General features: G+C 38.2%; 2 protein-coding genes across 2 annotated transcripts; both read right to left on the bottom strand.

The window, feature by feature from the left end:
• Positions 1 to 2,831: 2,831 nt before the first annotated feature.
• LOC103973641 (uncharacterized) lies at positions 2,832 to 5,300 on the bottom strand. The gene is made up of 4 exons (XM_009388271.3): positions 4,871 to 5,300; positions 4,477 to 4,593; positions 3,258 to 3,472; positions 2,832 to 3,182 (listed from the first exon to the last, which is right to left on the bottom strand). The coding sequence occupies exons 2-4, from the start codon at positions 4,567 to 4,569 to the stop codon at positions 2,873 to 2,875; spliced, it is 618 nt and encodes a 205-aa protein (XP_009386546.2). The 5' UTR covers positions 4,570 to 4,593; positions 4,871 to 5,300; the 3' UTR covers positions 2,832 to 2,872.
• Positions 5,301 to 5,724: 424 nt separating this feature from the next.
• LOC135624372 (ADP-ribosylation factor GTPase-activating protein AGD7-like) lies at positions 5,725 to 12,797 on the bottom strand. Its single transcript, XM_065127887.1, has 3 exons — positions 11,766 to 12,797; positions 10,192 to 10,269; positions 5,725 to 6,346 (listed from the first exon to the last, which is right to left on the bottom strand). The coding sequence occupies exons 1-3, from the start codon at positions 12,573 to 12,575 to the stop codon at positions 5,885 to 5,887; spliced, it is 1,350 nt and encodes a 449-aa protein (XP_064983959.1). The 5' UTR covers positions 12,576 to 12,797; the 3' UTR covers positions 5,725 to 5,884.
• Between the last annotated feature and the right edge of the window lie 1,974 nt (positions 12,798 to 14,771).

Below are 14,771 nucleotides of genomic sequence, written 5' to 3'. Positions count from 1 at the left end.
ATGCATCAGGTGAGTTTGCAAATGACAACAGTCAGGTCCAGCCTAGCAAGTGTGGCATTGATGAAGGATGACTTGTGTGCACAGTTAGGTCCCAGTATTATGTGTCTTGCCCATGCTAGGATGCTATAAAAAAACTCACGCACACAACTTGCATGAGAGAGAGAGAGAGAGGAATTGTCAAACTATAGAGAAGGACAGCCTTAAATAGTACCTTTTGATCCCTGGAGTAAATTCAAATTACTCTTCTTGTTGTACTATGAAAGAGCTGGCACCTGCAGGCTTCAAGAACTCTTCGAGTTGATGCTCCCTCTGGTGGAAGAGCACTGTAGAGAACTGAACCACAAAGACACATCACTCTCTCAGATCAAGAAATCACATTCAATGACTCCACAGATTTTTGGATCCATTCTTTGATTGTATTGATGAGGCTCTTCTTCTTCTTCTTCCCTCTGTTGTGAGAACATGTCAGAGAATCTTGTAGTAGATCCTGGTCCTTCTTATAGAATTATTTATGGGATAATGTTGGTTTTGGTAAGGTATCCGTGGATTTGCTAATGCAACGCTGTCCTTGGTTGTCCACCACCATATCTTTCCGCCACTATAGAAGTCATCCATGACTTGTGTGCACGGAACCCAATAGTAGCAGTTGACTCGTCACGCGGCCGGAAGAGAGAGAGAGAGAGAGATGAACACGTTCATGGAGTGGGTGTTCATGCCTGCCGGACTGCCGGAACTGTAGTCAAGGACCATATATAAGTCATAACCATGAAATAAGGAAGGCAAGCACGCATCTAATGGCCAGCATAAAGATCTAAGCACGCATCTAATGCCATAAATTTGGCATGTGGAAACAACACAGGGACTGACAGGGCTCGAATCTTTGACCTACTATTGTCTCTGTTACGTGTTGCTGGTAGCACAAGACAACGGAGATTCCAAACACCCACCCACCGTAGACAGCCTGAAACTGCCCCATTCTACTTTCTCTTTCTTGGATCTAAAACAAAAATCTTGTCTTCATCGTTACCTTTGTGTTATTACATTATACCATATTCATGATACGATATATCAAACAAAAAACTATCATTTGTTATTATATTGATGACATAAATATACAAATTATCATTTTGGCTTTAAACATATTACTTGTGTGTATATATATATATACATATATATATATATATATATATATATATATATATGTTTTCGTTGTGTTATATCTGATCCATTTATAATAGATAGAGGGTCTGAAACCTCATTCTATAATTAAATTAGTAAGCTTGTGTCATATCATCACAAAATTCTAGGATATATATAAATATATATTCACCGATTATTATTTAATAGAAAATGGGTTATATATATAATAGCCAATTATCAACTAAGAAACATAATCTTATAATCTTATAGTAGTAGTGCATATCAAAATTGAAGAGCTTAAGAGGCATCCATGAGACCTTAGTTAAACATGAGAAAAACTTGAAAAGACGATTTCTTTAGAAAATATTTTTATATTTTTTAATTGATATTTTTATATTTTTTTAAATAGTATTTTAATTTAAATATATTCGAAATTATCCTAAAAAAAATTTCATTTATTGTTTTGGTCTGAGTGTTTTGGCCACCATAAAAAAATACTGTAAAACCTATTTAAAAATACTATTAATAATCTAAATAGACTTTTTAATCTTAATTTAATTAATAATAACTTAAAAATATAATATTATAATGATTTATGAACGATGATAATAGTACGATGTCATTTATAATATATTTTCAATATATTAATAAAATATTATAAATATTATTAAAATATATTTATAAAATAGGTTATTATAATGATTAAAAATTGATTTAAAAATAAATAAAACTAAAAAGAAAATTTTTAGAAAGTGTTTTGAATATGAAGTATTTATTATCTGAGGGGAATAGCGAGCGAGGAGATGCCAAGAAATCGCCCAACTTCGAATGTAGTTTTCTCCCCAGGAAAACGCATTCCGCCGCCCACAACGGGGTCAACCATTTGCATTCGAGTCCAACGAGGAGCAGCGTGTGATTTGACATCGACATAAAAGCAAACACTTTGTCGGCAGACACAGGACTTGGTTGGTGGCAGCCCTTCTCGAGCTTCGCAGTCCCCCCTGCGGTCTGGTGGGTGGGCGACATCCCCTCTGGCTGAGGAGAGCAGCCCCTTCCATAAGATAAAAAGCTTTCGTCCTTCCTTTCTCGGTTGTGTACGTAACCAAGCACGGTAGAACAGTGTCGTAGTACTGTTCTGCAATGCATAGGCTGGCTGGATACAGCATCCACAACCATCACAGCAGGAGCCAGCAAGTCAAACCACGTCTGGTATTTCACAGTTCCATGTGTCAACCCATCGTAGACCATTGCCATCGTCGGTACTCTTCATCTGTGCAATCACTGTTTCAAAGTGGTAGCAACGACAGCTCGATATTGTCCTTTGTATCATCCAGTACAAGTCGATGCACTGCTCGATATCTCAGCAACATGTTCGCCACAACTGCATCTCCCGTGAGATCAGTGCAAACCTGCAGGTGGGACATGGCGATGTCTTGTTCTTATGATAGACAAGGCAAAGAGCCGCAGACTCCATCATCCTTTTTTCTTACGACGAGTTCAAACGAACTCCCAAAGGAGAGAACAGCAGTAAAACCTTCGAATGGGCGTGGAGTACGTCGATGCATGAAACGCATGCATATGCTGTGTAAATGCAACTGATATCACAAGTATCCACCGCCAATGGAATAACACACGACCCAATATATAGATGTTGGCAGAGAGACGTAAAGGCAAATAACAACGGTGCGATGTATTCACAGAGGAAAACAAGTCTGTCATCAACTACTACATGTTACAGTGCAACTTCGCATTCACATCTAAGCTGTTGGATGCTCTCCATGTCAGTGACGCTGTTAAACTCTCCATACTCACCTATAGGATCATCCTCATTAAAGTAATCGGATCTTGCGTTCATCGTCAACATCTGACAGATGAGCCAGAAGATAGCAGCGTCGAGGGCCAGGAAAGCACCGCCACCAAAGAGACCAGTCTTAGCAGTAGGGCACCGTGTAGTGAGATCATGGTGGACATTGCGAGATCTGTGAAGGCCTTCGGAGACGGTAGTCCACACCAGCATGGCCAGAGCTATAAATGTAACACCTCTGCGACCGGAGCAGTAGAACATCAGAAACAATGACTCATATAAACGGCATTTGAAGAAGATGATGGAAGCTTACTCTGCAACGATGAAGAATGGAAGCAAGATGGTGTTCTGGAACAAAGCATTACTTGGAACAGACTTGCCTTTGTAGGGAAAGTAAATGGCAACATGGCCTGCTACGGCAGCTAGAATGAGTGCGACAACAGACGAAGTTCCCAGTAGCACTGTTGGATCATCTGGGAAATTGCAGATAATAACATCCTTTCCTTGGATTGGAGTGCCGAAAGCAGGCTGTAGGAAACATGAACGGATCCTTGTGAGGGGGGTTTGAGAAGAACAGAAGAAAATGAGAAGATAAAGACATGTTAACTGCATCCAATCCATCACCATGGAATCATTTTTTGTTTGCACAGAGGTGAGGTGGAGACCCATTATTTGTATTGGAAAGGAGGAGAATGAATGCTTGATGAGAAATATGATAATAACTACAACCCATAATTTAGTTTCCGAAAAGTTGGCATGACAATAAATAATTATAAGGCTTTTCTTTTTCTAACATTTTTACTAATTAAGTACAAAAGTCTGATAACCCAACCAACCACAGAGTTCCTTCTATCCTACATAAAATCAAGACTCCCATTTCTGACCACTTCGACCCGTTTAACGAATGCGAGCTTCTCTTCATCCGAACATGAGCATGTCTCAACTCATGCTATCACTATTATTACTCGGCGATGGGTCATGTGCTATCGACAAGTATGTTTCCTCCATCCTTCTCTCTTTCTCTACCACCTCCTCTCTTTTCCTCCTCCTTCATCTTCATTTTTTTTTCATTTCTTCTTTCTTCTTTCTCCTTTCTCCACCACTCCTTCATCTTCTCTCTCTTTTTTTTTTTTTTTTTTTCTTTCTCTTCAAAATACTAATAACGACTAATATTCGATCAGATCATCGAAATGGATCCGATACTCGAAACTTATATAACCAGAAATCATTTATATTGAAGGAGTCTTGAACATGTAGAAATTAAGAAAAAAAGGAGAAATCTTAGAGCACAAAATGACATTGGAAACAAATGACAAAGCAGCCTACCTTCAAAATTTTTAGCTACATTTTCTTCACGCTAGGAAGTTCATATGGTTGCATGTAATTAAACAGAAGCCTTGGGTTTCATTTATATATCCAAGTGATGTGCCATGAAGAAGAACATACTCATAAGGAATGCTGGCTGATATCCAAAATAAAATATGCGAAAACAAAATGCTGCCTTAAAAACCAGACTGCGACATAAGACATGCCTTTTTGTTTTCTGCAACTATACCAAATGCGAAGGACACGGACCCAAGAAAAAGCACAGAGAGTGCAATACTTGTGGTTTGATCGAAGGCCATTGCTTCAATCCTCAAATAGCACTCCTGCAACAACAAAGTGGAATGAGATCTCGATTAATCGATTCCAAGCCCAGAAAATTAAAAATGGATAAAAAGCATCACCGTTAGCTCGCCAAATCAAAGGAAAACAAGAAAGAAAACAACGAAACATCACCAGACGAAACCAGATCAAATCAAAATGCTCCTTCTCGGATCGTCGACAAGGACGAACAAGCTCAGCTTTTGACGACGCCACAACATAGATCCAACAACAGATGGAAAGACGGAGCTGCATGAAATCTACAGACTGGGGTTTCCATACCTGCGGGATCCCTCGGGAGAGATGCCTGGAGGTGATGATTTGGGGGTCCGGTCACCTGCCCAACTCCCCGTCGACCATCATTTTATGCTACACGGAGACGAGGGTATTCTAGTAAATACGTTAGAATTAAGCATCCGAACCGTCGATCCCACCTGTGATGCTCTATTGGACGGCTCTGATGTCGGTATCGGACTGAGGTATGCGGTAGCCATTGGAGGCAATCCTACAACCGAGGAATCCGCGTACGCGCAACGGAGCTGTCCAATTTAAGATCGATGAGCTAACGAAATGCCACCGAACGGTAGGTAGATCCCACCTGTGATGCTCTATCGGACGGTTGTGGTTTGGGAATCAGACGGCAACGTATGCGGTAGTCATTGGAGACAATCCCAGAACCGAGGAATCCGCGTACGCGCAACAGATCCAGAAAGATTCCGTCGTCTGTCCAAATTAAGATCGATCAACTGACAAACCGCCACCGAACGCGACGGTTAGCCGTTAAATTCTGGCGCGCAAGCTAGAATGGCGCCTAAAAACTGGTTAATGAATCCGCACCATCAATTCGTAGGCAGTGCGAGCAGCTATTTCAAGCTACTGACACTGATAGAAATTTACCTCATCCTGCACACGATGAACAGAACATCTTACGATTTTGATGTATCTGTCAATCAACTTCAAGGTTTTGGGATTCTTCATATCCATGGCACTGGGAGTAGCTGAAATCTGCAATGAAGCTTCCTCTGTTCCATTGATAAATTTGAACTAGTTTCTGAAATATTTATTTCATAATTTCTCATATTCACATCATATCGACATCCATATTCGTCTAACAATAACAGTCGAGGGGGATCCAATGAACCAAAGCATATAAACTTGTAGGCATGATTTCATTGTCATAGTTGCAGAAAAGTTTAAGATCCAGATACAGTTAATGGACGAAATCACAATTCGTCGACCATATAAACTTGGCATAAACATGCACCCGGGAAATTGGGATAAAAGGAGAGATCAACCTCAGAGAAACCCACCATCAGTCCACAATGAACCAGATTTTCCATTTTGATTGACACCCTTGTTTAGATTATCATGGCCAGCATCATCTCTAACATCATCCCAACCTGCCCAGCTTTCACCCCTTTGTGTTCCCTTCCCAGGCTCTTCCCTCCTCTCTTTCTTATCCCAGTCATCCCAGGAACTGATGGAATTGTATTGTTTGTTTGAGTCCTCTTGACGGGAACTCCAACCTCGCTTGTCCTGACCAAATTCTTGATAGTAGCTGCTCTTTTCACTCTCTTTTCGTGGCCAATCGTCCACATTCCAGCTGATCCCTTCTTTGGTGTAATCCTCTACTTTTTGTGATGCCATTGCCATTACACCTTTCATGATTCCCCACGTCTTATGCCCAATTTCGGTGGTTTTTGTGGCTACCACACTCATAGTTTCGTTGACTTTCTGATCATACCCTGACTCTTTCATCTGTGTTACAGAAAAGTACAAATGAAGATATGAATATGATACTTTTGGTTGATATATTCGTATGCCTAAATTAAACACTTGCATTACATAATTCCTCAAATATCAGGTATAAAGAAAAAGTTCCTTAAATTCTCTGAACATAACTTTCAATTGTTAGAATATAATACATTGCATGCTAATATTACTTCTTGTTGCATGTAGGACAAAAACATTTCTGGAACTTACTTTTCTAGTGATAATATCTCATCCATTAAAAGAATATAAGCAAAACACCAAAAAAGAGAAACATCGACAAGCAAGCGGTGTTAAAGAAAAGAAAAAATAAAGTCACATGTTTGCAAATTGATAAACAATTTGGACATATGAACATTTTCAAAGCATACAAGATGACTCTCCGTGGAAGCTACAGTAGAGTGAGCTACAAAATTTCATAAGATTTACATGTTGTTATGCAGCAATATGAATATTTGCCCACATCGACATACCTTATTATTATGTTTGGAAATAAAATTCAAGAACCGAGATATGATTCACTGAACCAGCCTAGGCTACCCTAGACATGAATCATTCTTTGTAATGTGGTTCTTCCATGTAAATTCTGTTGTTTATAGAATTTTTGGAAGTATTGGCTGCTACTACTAAGTTGGTGGTCATAGCAACAACAAAAACAACTCTTTGTATGCCTACAGGGATTTCTTGCTATTGAATTCTGTCAAGGACAGTTATCCTCGGATTGTTTCTAAGCAGGTCTCTTGAGACCTTCCTATGACCACCGGTTACTGTCACACTGCTCAAATTAATACATTTAAGAGGTGTGAACCTATCTTTAATCAAGAATATTATAATTCGTCCACAATCCAAACCCGGGATCCAAAATAATATTTGAGGACACTGAAAATCATTCAAACATCATTCACATCCATAAAACTTATATTATTTATAATCATACATCATATCACTCGATAATTCATGAAACCTAAGTCCAGCTAAAAAAAATCATTAACCACCACTTATAAATCAACAAGTTCATATCATCATAAAATTACAACTTAACATTCTAAAATTCCAAACATAAGAGGTCTTTTAACTTTTATAAGATACATTAGTTTGGATTTGTTGACAATAATTCATGGCAAACATAGTGTGCTCATACAACAACAATATATCAACCAACAAAGACTTGTCCAAAATCTCCTAGCTTTCCATTGTCTCAGTCCAATCCTAACATTTTAGTGAGTGACAAGCTAACTTGAAAATTTTATATAACAACAAGGTGAGCTACAAAGCTTAGCAAGCAACTAACATATCTATGACGAAAGGTGGTAGTTTATATGACCTTAATATCAAGGTGTAAGGAAGGGATACAAGAATTCATATTTGTCATTTCATTAAATATAAGAATCGTAAATGTCATTTCATTAGAAACATACTTTGTTCATAACAATGGAGTAAAGAGTATTTAGGAGCATATCAATGACATAAGAATATTTAGGAATATGTCAAGAGAACAAATGAGAAACAAAAGCTCAAGTGTCATATTTGATATTATATTCATTTTATTCATATCCAAAGAGCACGTAGGAAAACATAAGCAATACTTTAGATAACATGCCAAAGGACATAGAGGGTGAAATGGGATCATAACATAATATGGTCCATCAATTTCTAGATGACTATCAACACAAGTCTCCCACGTTTGGGAGTTTCATCCCCCACGTCCGAATGAAGCCATATAAGAGCATCGCAAGCTCTATATATAACTCCCTTTCCTATTTCTAGCAAAGGTTTACATTATCCCACAAACACTAAAATACAAAAGGATGTTGTGAATAAAAAAAATGAGCATGCATAAGAAGCACATGTGAAACAACAAAAATATACATGTGGATATATGAAACAATATGAGGCAAGATAAAATTTTTACATAATGCATTCAGATAGATAAAAATCAATGACAAGAGATACCAAAGTTCAAAGCAATCAAATAAGGCTTAGTTTAGGGAAAAATTCTAGCAGAATCTACGAGGCACATTGCACGAATTACTTGAACAATCAATCATTCTCCAATTTACTTAAGAGATATATCATTTGAAAGATATATCAGTTTACTTTGAAATGAATCAAGTTTTGCACAAATTAAAATTTCCAATTGGGAGTTACAAGCAATTTGGTATATATAGGTCATAAAATATTATCCCTGTTTTACAAAATTTGAAGGGTCAAGTGAAACAGATGTTTGGGCAGGCAATTGCATTCCAAATCTTTCAAGATACTAAAAGAAAGATATACGAGTCTAGTTTCTAAAGAATTAAGTTTCGTACAAATTGGAGTTTCCAACAGAGAGTTACAAGTAATTTAGTATAAAAATGTCAGAAATTATCATCCTTATTTTGCAGAATCCGAAGGGTCAATTGAAACAAATGTTTAGGCATACATTTGTATTCGTAATCTTTCAATAAGATACTGTAAGAAAGATATACGAGTCTAATTTCCAAGAATTAAGTTTCGTACAAACTAGAGTTTTATACAAAATGTTATAGTTAAACTCTACAAAGTACTCATAATCAAGATGAAATCAAGGATACGAATTGTTGTAGGATGGGTTAGAAACTTGCCTTAGAAGAATTTGATCCCAAGGGTGAGGAATTGATCCAAAAATCTCAAGCCAAGCAAAACTTCTTCGTTTCCCTACAATTCCTCTTCCCTTCCCTTCCTCTCTTTCCTTCTCTATTCTTCCCTTCTTCCTCTATCATACTCGCAGCCTTCTCTTTCCTTCCTCTCTCTCTCTCTCTCTCTCTCTCTCTCTCTCTCTCTCTCTCTTTTCTTCTCCCTTCTCTTCTTCACTTTCATTCTTCTCCCTTCTCTTCTTCCCTTTCCTTCTTCTCCCTTCTCTTCCACCGATGCAGCAAATCCTCTATTTTCCTTGGGCAAAAGGTAGAGGGATAAGTGTGCATAGAAGGCGGTGGGAAGAAAACCCTTTTTTTTGTATCTTTTGCAATTTAGTCCTCGTAATATCTATATTTACAAATAGGTCCTCGGATAAAAACATTACATCCTTCCCTCTGAATGAAAAGTTTAGTCCTATAAACTTCACGTCTAATTCAAAAGATAACCACTATTGATATTTTTTCATGACATCAATCATATCATAACATCATATTTGGCTTAACTTAATATGAATCTTTCCTAACTCACATTCAATGGCTAGGATTCACAATTTGGTCCCTAGCAATAAGTTTTCAATTTAAAATCATTTAATGCAAGAAATTATTAAATAATCCTCATTAAAATAACAAGAAAATCATGGACATCATAAACAATTCGAAAACAAAGGATATCACAGTTACCCATATGATCCCCAACTTACAACGCATTACTAGATTTCCTTCATTTTATTTGAGATTCATACCATCATTAATTTTCATAAAAATAGTCATTTTTATTGACTTTCTAGATAACAACAAACATTCATCTCAACATTTAGATCTGTGCTAGAATAGCTTTTCTGATATGTTGTTCACTAACTACTCAACATGAACAAAGCATAGATGGTTTTATAATAGACTTGTAACATACTTCCTTTTTAAGTAAAAGTGTGCTTCGTGGGCACACAAGCGTGAAGGTTTCCACAGGTTCTCTGAAAGATAAAATGGTTATGATGGCAATAAAAAATATCAGCACCAATATTTGTTGAAGCTCAAGATTGTCACATGGTAGAAGCACCCAAACGATGTACAACATCTACACCATTGTTTGGAAAGCTAGATTTTGAAATATTCCCCAGAATAATCAAATTGTGCTGAAAAGGTGAGATATGAAAAATGGGTAAAAAGGGCAAAAATTACCTTGGAAGTCAGCTCCTTTCTGCCTGCTTGGACAGCATTAGCAGCAGAGCTTGCAACTAAGGATAGTCGGCCAAGACCCTAACAACATGAACAATAGTCAGTTGAAAGTTATTCAAGTTAGTAAGCCCCATGACCTAGAAATTGAACTGATGGGTAACAAAGAAAAATCTCATAAACCGTGAATATGGGAAATAGAGTATTTACATAACTGAACCTAAGTGCTAACTAAATGCACATTCAGAATTTAGTTACTAATTTCATGCAAAATATTGGATCGTGTCTAACTGGTGAGGTCCCTACAGCAAACACTATGATCAGAAATATAAAGGTATAGACATCTGTCTGGGAGAATAAAACAGAAAGAAACTATTAGAAATTGAAGGAAACACAGAAGACAGTGTCAACGGAAAAAGAAGGCAAGGCTCCAACGAATGCATGGTTTGGGGAGGTCTAATATACACAGCTGTACCCTGCAAGAAAGGGTGTTTCCATGAGTTAAACCTTGATGATCCAGGCTGCAAAGAAGCAATTTTAACATGGTGACACATCCAGTAAAAATGTCAGATAAAAATTGAGGTTTACACGGTTGATAATGATTGAGAACAAAACTTGAACCAAGAGGGTAACATACTGAAGGGTGGGTAAGAAAGTGTGCTTTATGGTGGTTAAGTTTGCACGAGAACAGCTTGTTGCAACCTCAAGTTGAGGACTGGAATAGATAGTTGAGAGCTAGTTAAAAATTATTGGAAACAAACATCAAAATGGATTTGTATGAACTGGTCAACCGATTGTCCTCTTTCCTAAGGTCGAACTAGCAGAGCAACATGGTAAAAAGGGGTTCCATGCAGATCAACCTTAAATTTTGGGACCAATGCAACACACATAATTTAAAAGCTCACGCTTTGTGGCAAATTATATATGCATAGGCATGAAACTCAAGAAAGAAAAAAGAAATTCACTAAGGGGCTTCTTGCCCAAAATCTTATTCGTGAAAAAAGGAATCTGCTAAGTCGTCAAAAAGTGGCCAGTGGCCCAAAAATTTTCAAAAGTTGCAACACAACTAGGTCTCCTAGCAGGCCATATAAATACGACTGAAGAAAGAATATTGATCAACAAAGTCACCTATTACAATATATACTTTCAGGAATCACAAAATACATGACCCATGAGTCTTCTAAACCCCAAAGCGAAGAACATTCATGCAATGAAAACATAGTTATTTTGAGATATCAGTACATGAACCGGAAGGTATTTTTTGTGTGAACTTATGTTAATGTATTATTTCCATGATCAAGAAAGAACACATGACTTAGAAAAAGGGTCTCGGTATCAAACTGATGTTGCTGAGTGAGAAACAGTATTTAGTGAATGACAATTCTTGTTATGATTTCTAGAAGAACAACGCAATACACCAAGTGATTGCACCTTTGCTTATAAAGGTCTAGAAAACCTTATCGATCATGGAGTTTCACACTCGTATAAATGGAATTCTCTTGGTCGCCTAACTACAGATAAGAGACAGATGCGAAGATAGAGTATACAGATAGGCAAGTCATATGTGCCTTGTTCGTCACCTGAGAAACAACAGATACTGTATCTCGGAGCACATCGCCCTGTGAATTATTCCTTCGAGGCGGCGGCGGTGTCGATCCGAATCCCACGTATTTCCCCCCCTGCGATGGCGGGATTCCTTCAGGCCGAGATCCATTTTCTTCCATCTTCCTTGCGAAAAAGCTCTCCTTGTTAGCCGCGGAGGCCTCCAGCTGTGCCCTGGTGTAGATATCCTGTGTCGATCTGTTTCTGGCCGGCTGGTGCGCCCCTCCAGCACTCGGGTCCCTGGAATCACCCGTCCATTGGTTCCTTCTCACATCGGAAGAGGAGGACTGGAAGACATGGTTGTCCCAACTGTCGCACCCACCGTTGCCCGTCAAGGTTCTGCCATTCCCACCGCTCTGCACCAAAGACGGCCTTTTCGCCCCGGCATCGGGAGTTTCTTTGACAACCGGCGGGTCCGTCCAGGGGCGGCCCTCGGCAAGGGCCAGGATGCGCTCCCGGTAGACGGCGGCCGCACGGGTATTGTACTTGGGGACGATGTCGGTCTCCCTGGAGACGCCATATCCGGCGAGGAAGGCGTTGAGGCGGTCGTTGCCGCCAGCCTCCATCTTCTTGAGCTGGATCTCGGACCACGAGTCCATGGTGACGGACCGGACGAAGCTGATGTGGACGCCCAGGCCGCGGTGCTTGCCGGAGCACTCGAGGCAGATGAAGACGCCGTAGGAGACCGAGGCCCACTGCGGGTTCTTCTGGGCGCAGTCGACGCACGACTTGTTCCCCGGCTGCGACTGGAGCTGGCGGAGGCGTCGCGAGGCCGCGGCGGCAGCCATCCCGATCCGGACGTGTCCCGGATAAGAAGAGGGACGAGAGATTAGGGATTGATTGATCTAACAAGGCTTGATCCTCTCCTTACTAATCTCTCTCTCTCTCTCTCTCTCTCTCTCTCTCTCTCTCTCCGTCGGCTTCGTTTTCGTGGGTGGTCGCCGACACGATGTCAAAGGATGTCTTCAGGTTTTCTTTTTTGGGGAATAAAGTTTCGCGTGTTGAGTGGGAGACGCGAAGTGGAAATGGCGTGGATCGCGCACGATTAGCGGACAGTCGGTGCCGAACTCGTGGCCGGAGCCTCGCTGTATTATAACGATGATGACAACTCGGCCGCTTTCGGCCTCGGAGACCGCACACGATTTTGACAACGACAACCGCGGAGCATTCCTCTGCACGTGGATCTCGGTGCCACATCATCGGGCAGGTCGTCGCGCTGCTTCTGTGGTGCGTGACGTGGAACATGTTCTTTCAAGATCAACGTGAGGGTTGACGACCTGCGGAATGTATTTTGACCTCTGACTGTCTAAGCATCGGGAGGAATATGGATGGATTTCTTCAACTCGAAGAGAGAAGGAAAGATTATATTCTTTCGATTCAATTCAACCCGACTTATTCCAACCCCAATCAATCATCTAAATTCCGGAGAAACTTATCCAAAAAAATCTTTCTCGATTTGGCAATTTGACTGATATGGTCAAATCTTATCATCGATCCACGTTAGGAAATATTATTGATGATGATGAAACTGGACGGAGGAATGTTTTGTTCCCAAAGGTAGAAAACACTTGTCATATCCATTATCTACTTCTATAAAGACTAAATTGGGTTTATCCGATAAAATCTCTCTTAATGATTAAATTAGTATCTTTTTAGTTTTAGGCATAAAAGCGTATAAAGAATTTATTGTTTATATCTTAAGTTCGGAATAAAGTTACATTTTGAGAGATTATTTTATATAGTTTCTATCGACCAATTTAATATAAAAACATCTTTTATATGTTATATTGACGTAGTGATTTGAGTCTGTATATCATTCGAATTGATCGAAAATAATAATCATACCATTTGTTCCTTTTATTGTGCTTTGAGATATTGATTTTGTCCAGATAAAATATGTTATTTATTTTAAGATTTCTTCGTTGTTTATATTAAAAAATAATTAAATTGATTTTTGATCGTCATCTTATTGGATGCATCGAAAGAAAGAGAAAGAGGATACTTTGATTGCATCAAGCATATTGAATATTTTTTTCTCTTCAATAAACATATTCATATGTTAAATTGTGATGGAAATGCATCATATACAAATGAGATATTTTAGTTACATTAAATGCTTCATATATTTTTTATTCTAAATGCACATAATATACTTCGATCATATTAGTTACATTAAACACTTTAGTTACACGAGGCACATTAATTACTTTTTTTGGTATGGACAAACAAAGGAGACACATCACTAGCATTGAGTACATCAGTTATTTTTTTATCTCAGATGGACATATCATACATAAAAAAAATATTTATTATATCATATATAAAAATATTTTTTAAAATTTTCTTGCGTTAGATTATATTACTGAGGAAAAAGGTCCAAAATCTTCAAAAAAAAAAAAAAAATTTAAGGGAAGTACTTTTTTTTTTTTTTTTTTGGTAAGGGAACCAATGATTACTATAAAATCATCCTCCATAATATGGATCCAAAATTGATTGACCCAAAAAACACATATTCCAAAATTCATGCCATGAATCCAAGCATTAGATTAGAAGGATCGGACGATACACCAAGAAGATCAGATGTTATAGGAGGTCAATATGTCAATGGATTAGGTGATATGACAAAGTACCGTATGAACCAATAACATGCCGGACAACATAGTATGAGAGACTTAGTTCCTTTTTAATTAAGAATAATTTTTTGAAAGACAAGGTTGATACTATATTGTTTATTAAATATTTTAAAAATATTTTTTTTATAGTTCAAATTTATATTGATGATATCATTTTTGGTTCTTCAAATGAGTCTTTGCGTAAATCTTTTGCCAATAATATGAGTCAAGAATTTAAAATGAGTTTAATGGGTTAATTAACTTTCTTTCGTAGGATTACAAATTAAGCAATTTAGTGATGGAACCTTTATTAGTCAAACTAAGTATATTTTAGATTTATTAAAATGATTTAATATGGATAGTGCTAAGGCT

Source organism: Musa acuminata, chromosome BXJ2-10 (genome assembly GCF_036884655.1).
Source record: "Musa acuminata AAA Group cultivar baxijiao chromosome BXJ2-10, Cavendish_Baxijiao_AAA, whole genome shotgun sequence".
NCBI lineage: Eukaryota > Viridiplantae > Streptophyta > Magnoliopsida > Zingiberales > Musaceae > Musa > Musa acuminata.
This window is presented reverse-complemented; position numbering and strand designations above follow the sequence as displayed.